Source organism: Hibiscus syriacus, unplaced genomic scaffold, assembly GCF_006381635.1.
Source record: "Hibiscus syriacus cultivar Baekdansim isolate YM2019G1 unplaced genomic scaffold, ASM638163v2 tig00016637_pilon, whole genome shotgun sequence".
NCBI lineage: Eukaryota > Viridiplantae > Streptophyta > Magnoliopsida > Malvales > Malvaceae > Hibiscus > Hibiscus syriacus.
The window spans coordinates 1,009,106-1,014,828 of record NW_024062389.1 but is presented as its reverse complement, the minus strand read 5'-3'; the positions used below and the strand labels follow the sequence as shown (position 1 = coordinate 1,014,828).

The 5,723-nt window shown below is 33.9% G+C and overlaps 1 protein-coding gene across 1 annotated transcript; it reads left to right on the top strand.

The window, feature by feature from the left end:
* The first annotated feature begins 1,194 nt into the window (after positions 1-1,194).
* Positions 1,195-5,067, top strand: LOC120208591 (probable zinc metalloprotease EGY1, chloroplastic). Its single transcript, XM_039207820.1, has 10 exons — positions 1,195-1,603; positions 2,215-2,679; positions 2,813-2,953; positions 3,160-3,261; positions 3,841-4,052; positions 4,236-4,286; positions 4,375-4,444; positions 4,545-4,613; positions 4,720-4,770; positions 4,861-5,067. Exons 1-10 carry the CDS (start codon positions 1,232-1,234, stop codon positions 5,017-5,019), a joined length of 1,692 nt encoding a protein of 563 aa, XP_039063751.1. The 5' UTR covers positions 1,195-1,231; the 3' UTR covers positions 5,020-5,067.
* Positions 5,068-5,723: the final 656 nt, after the last annotated feature.

The following is a 5,723-nucleotide window of genomic DNA, read 5'->3' as shown; positions in this document are numbered from 1 at the left end:
GGCTCTCAGGCCCTAAGATGCTCCCTTAGGTTGGCTCCTATGCCTAATGGGTATAAGGTAAGCCCTTATGGATGCAGTTATGGTGAACTACATTTTGGAGTACGGGAGGAGAGTAATTATGAGTGTTAGAATTTAAACTTCACTATGACTTTTATGATACTTTACTGAATTATTTCTTGATTATTTTACCCATTATATTTTACTTGCACCATTAGAACACACTGAGCTCCCTAGCTCACCTTTTCAAACTTTTCCCCTTTTTAGATACTTTTGGATATGCACCCCAGACTTGGCACTTGGAGGATCGACACATTCATACAGAACATTTTGTTGTAATGTTTTTATCTTTCGAACTACTCTCATTTACGGTGACATGTGACTTTATTTTGAAATACTTATTTTTATGACGATTATTGCTTTTGTTACTAATGTTAGATTTACTGCGATACGTATTATGACATATTTTATTTTACACAATCACTTACGGTTTAATATTTACTCGTTGGATTTTTATCGTTATTAACTATGTTTTTTTAAAGATGTTATTTATAATATGGATTTAAATTATAGAAGACTATTTGGAATATGTTTTGAAAATTTTTATTGTAATCCACTAGATCTAGTCTTAACAAATAGGTTGAGTTTAGGGGATTACACAATGGCAACGATCGGCATGAGTATAGGGATTGATGTTAGAGTTTTCAAAATTTTTGAGTTTGTATAAGATTTGAAAAAAAAAATTATGTTTTCTTAATATAATAATATTTTTAAGTTTTTTTAAAATAAAATTCTCAAAATTATTAGAACATGACATGTGTCACTTAACGGAGTTTTTTAATGATCGTTGCAATCAAAATAACTAAAATTATAATGTTTATAACGTTAGACACCTGAATTGATAAAAAAAATCATATACGACTTAAAAAACATTAAAGTAGGACATTTTTTTTATTTTAAGCCTTAAAAAAATATTACTCTCAGTTAACTTTATTTTTTTTTTGAATGAAATAGAAGTATAATCTTTTTATTATTTTAATTAAAAACCTAAATAAAAGGAAAAATGAAAGGAAAGGCACAATAGATATTTGTTTTGAATATCCCACAACGAAGCGGATAAAATTTTCATCTCTCTCTCTGTTTCAGAACCCAGAAAAAAAATGAAATAATTGAGGATCTTCCCTTTCCGTTTTTCAATTTTTTAAGGAAGTATTGATTGGAGGTTTATTATTGGATGGGAACTCCCACGAGCTTTAGTTTTAGCGCTGTGAATTTCAGGGTCAGTTCCAGTCCAATTTTCTGCGAAAGAGTTGGCGTTCAAGTCTTCCAGTCCAGAAAATTGAAGAGGAACTTGTGTTATTTATGTAGAGGAGTATTTTCCAAGGAAGTTTATCGGGAAAAGTTTGTCAGAATTAGGTGTTTTAGTGGCAACAATAATAATAGCAATGATGGTGATTACACCCAAAATGATGGAGACATTAAGGAGGATAGTAATAATACTGCTTCATCCGCGGAATCCGCCGTCACGAAGACCTCTCGGCCTGAAGAAAAGACGGTGCAGGAGAAGCGAACCAGCAATGACCTGCCTCCATCTGTTCCCTCTAGGGTACAGCGTTTTGATATTCTTTTTGTTTGCTTTTCTTATTTGTTTTATTCTCTAAATTTAGTTGGCACTTCTATAGAAATTTGTTAGAATGAATGAAAAGAAAGAAAAGAATAAAAAGAAATGGTTCTGAGAAATTTTTAGGTTAAGTTTTGTAGTTAAGTTTTCCTTGCGTTTTGAATATAAGAGCAAATAACAACTTTTTTTATTTTTCTAGAAATCTAGAAATAAAATTATATATATTGCACACAAAATGTCCGAATTTACTTCTGTATAGAACTGTATTTTCATCATCTATTCATTTATAATCCATTATGATTTTGTCTTTTAGCATCTTTTAACAACCAACTGAAGCCTGTCTTTTTCATCCATGTTACTCCAACCGTGTGTCCAATCACCTTCTAAACACATAGAAGAACTTGGAAGAAATTAAACATACCAAGCATCGGAAATATACTCATATTTGATACTCACAGGAGATCGGATAACATAGTTTTATATAAGATGCCACTAAATTTTGTAAATACTAAGGCAATGAGTGAGGAGAGTTAAAATTTGTAAGATAGTGCAATTACATTATGGGATTATAATCTATTGATGTTTTCTTTCTTCAGCCACCAAATATAGCTCCTCTTGGATCAGTCTACACTGATTTCCAGATTGATTCTTTTAAATTGATGGAGCTTCTTGGACCTGAGAAAGTTGATCCTGCCGATGTAAAGCTAATTAAGGACAAGCTTTTTGGCTATTCGACATTTTGGGTGACTAAAGAAGAGCCATTTGGAGACCTCAGTGAGGGCATCCTTTTTCTAGGAAATCTAAGAGGAAAGAGAGAGGATGTTTTTGCAAAACTGCAGACTCAACTGGCTGAGATCATGGGTGATAAATACAATCTTTTCATGGTTGAGGAGCCTGATTCTGAAGCACCAGATCCGCGTGGTGGGCCACGTGTGAGTTTCGGTTTGCTGAGGAAAGAAGTGTCAGAACCTGGACCAACTACACTTTGGCAATACGTGATTGCTATTTTTCTGTTCTTCCTGACTATAGGTTCCAGTGTAGAGTTAGGTATTGCATCTCAGGTATTCTATTTTGTAAAAACACTTTGATACTTCTGCATTTAACGGTAGGAAGATAGGAGTTATGTTTTCTGCACTTTTCTCGCATACGATCTTTATCTTCCTGAATTTATTGATAATGTGCAATCTCTTACAGATAAACAGACTCCCTCCAGAAGTTGTAAAATACTTTACAGATCCAAATGCAGTTGATCCACCAGATATGGAACTGCTATACCCATTTGTCGATTCAGCATTGCCCCTAGCATATGGTGTTTTGGGCGTTCTTTTATTTCATGTATGCATATGCTTTTTGATGGTTTTCTGATGTTTCACTATCCTTTCCATTTTGTTCTTTTTAGGTTGAGCAGTTTTTTTTTCTTCTTGTTTTCATGTAGTTATAAAATAAATCATCAGCTTAAGAGTAATGGTGAACTTGATTGATTTTTTATTTTTATGTGCTTTTGTTTGACTTTGCTATGTTATGAAATTTGTTGCCTGCAGGAACTTGGGCATTTTCTGGCTGCTTTTCCAAAGAAAGTAAAGTTAAGCATTCCTTTCTTCATTCCGAACATCACTCTTGGAAGCTTTGGTGCAATTACTCAGGTGAGTACTCAAGGTAGAATGCTCTGTCAGATTATATTTTTAATGTTTTCTGTCCAAAGTGCCTTTATCAAAGATCTGGTGGTTTCCCTGTATATCTAGGATATTTAAGCCAGTATGATTTATATCAGGAACTTTTTTATTCCAACATTCTCAATAACTTGAAAACCTTTGTGTCATGGGGTGTAACTTATCCTTTTATTTGATTTAGTTTTAGATAATCTTTACTGATAGATGTGTACTAATTATGGTTTCTTAAGCTTATTGTCCTGAGATCCGTCTTTTGACGATCCAGTATCTCTTTCTGAATATGCTTCATTCTTTCTGTCTGCCTCTCACCTGCCTCTTCTCCTTGGGGTCAAAATGACCTTGTCTTTGTTTCCTGAGATTGCAGAGGATACATTTTATATTTTTGACTGTCAAGAGTTTCCTTTGATGGAATCTTTTCTTCAGTTATTTTCTGCCTGAGCTATCTTACCTTTTCTCTTGACTTGATATGAATAATGGGGAATGTCCAATGGAAATACTTTAGCTTTTCAACTGGTACGTTTAAAAGCTTTCCTTGACTCTCACTTCCTGCAGTTCAAATCTATTCTTCCTGACCGGAGTACACAAGTTGGCATTTCCCTTGCGGGCCCATTCGCTGGTGCTGCACTGTCTTTTTCAATGTTTGTCGTTGGTTTGTTGCTTTCCTCAAATCCGGATGTAGCTGGGGATTTGGTACAGGTTCCTAGCATGTTGTTTCAGGGTTCTTTGCTTCTTGGACTCATCAGTAGAGCAACCCTTGGTTATGCGTATGTCCTTTTTCTTATGATTAACTTCTTTAGGAACGTCCTTTGCTAAAAACCAAAGATCCAATAATTTTGTTCTCCATTTTCCCTCTTATATGAATCTAACAGATGAACATGTAAGGTCATTGAGATCAATTTTTTATTTTTTCCGAAGAATATAACAGACATTACATTCTCAATGTACAGGGCAATGCATGCTGCAACCATATCAATTCATCCGCTTGTTATTGCAGGATGGTAGGTTTAAATTCCAGTATTATCTTTTCTTTAATCTTAATCTGGATTATTTTGGTATGCTTACCATTCGAGTTACCCACCGTGTCAGGTGTGGCTTAACTACAACAGCATTTAATATGCTTCCTGTGGGGTGTCTTGATGGTGGAAGGGCTGTGCAGGTATCTTCTTACTGATTCATAGCTTCAAGCCATTCTCATTCTTTAGCTTTGATGATATGTTGGTTGCAAGATCTTTGATAGTTTGCTGCATTTTCTTAAGGGTGCTTTTGGAAAAGGTGCGCTGGTCGGGTTTGGTCTGACAACATACACACTGCTTGGGCTAGGAGTGGTATGCACCTACTAGTTAATCATCCTGGATCGTTCATTCGTTTGTTATAAACGAGTTCCCCCAGTCTTTCAAACAATTTGGCTAATCTCTTTTATCTTATTTGCAGATCGGAGGACCTTTATCACTTCCTTGGGGGCTGTATGTGCTGATATGTCAGGTATGACAATCGAAAGCTTTAGTGTAAGAAATTAAAGTAGAATTAACAATAGTCTTTCTTATTATCCTATTTTTAATTAAATATGCTCAGAGGACTCCGGAAAAACCCTGCTTAAACGACGTAACCGAGGTTGGAACATGGAGGAAAACGGCAGTTGGTGTTGCTATTTTCCTTGTTGCGTTGACACTGCTTCCGGTATGGGATGAGCTTGCGGAAGAGCTTGGCATAGGCCTTGTAAGTACATTTTGATGTTATCTGGTAAGCATTTAAGAGTAAAGGCAATTTTGACATAAAAGCCATTAAGTTTTGCCCTTGCTGCTTCATAGTTTTACTATTGTAGATTCATTGGGGGTACAAACTTTACATTTGTTGTAACTTCTTACTAGTAAATAAGATATGATATCTGTGTTCCTTTCATTTTACATCCCTAATAAAGCCACTAGTGGCAAGTTTTTTTTAGAAGACCTAAATTTGGTTAAATTCAAGCACATATGTATATAATATTGTTAGAATTCGGATCATTTACAAAAAACAACATTCTTTTATACCCCAATCACCTAGTGGCAAGGGAGGCTAAATTCAAATTTTGTCCCATTCTCCAATTTTTTAATGGTAAAAAAATAATTTATTTTAGGTTAAGTTTTGTAACCAGTAGCATAGATTATGGATTTAATCTTAGTATTCTAATTTTGTCATTTTGAGCTTATGTATTTTTTTTAAAATTTATCCTAACTCAAATAATATAAAAATAATAAAATCAAAATATCAGAATTTAAAATGATTAAATTAGTAAATAAGAATTAAATTTACAATTTGTTTATAATACATAAATTAATAATAAAACCGACTTGATAAAAATTTTCTTATACAAACAAAAATTAAATCTACAATTTATGTATCTTACATGCGGTTAATAGTAAAATTTGACTTAATAGAATTTTCCGGTTAGATTC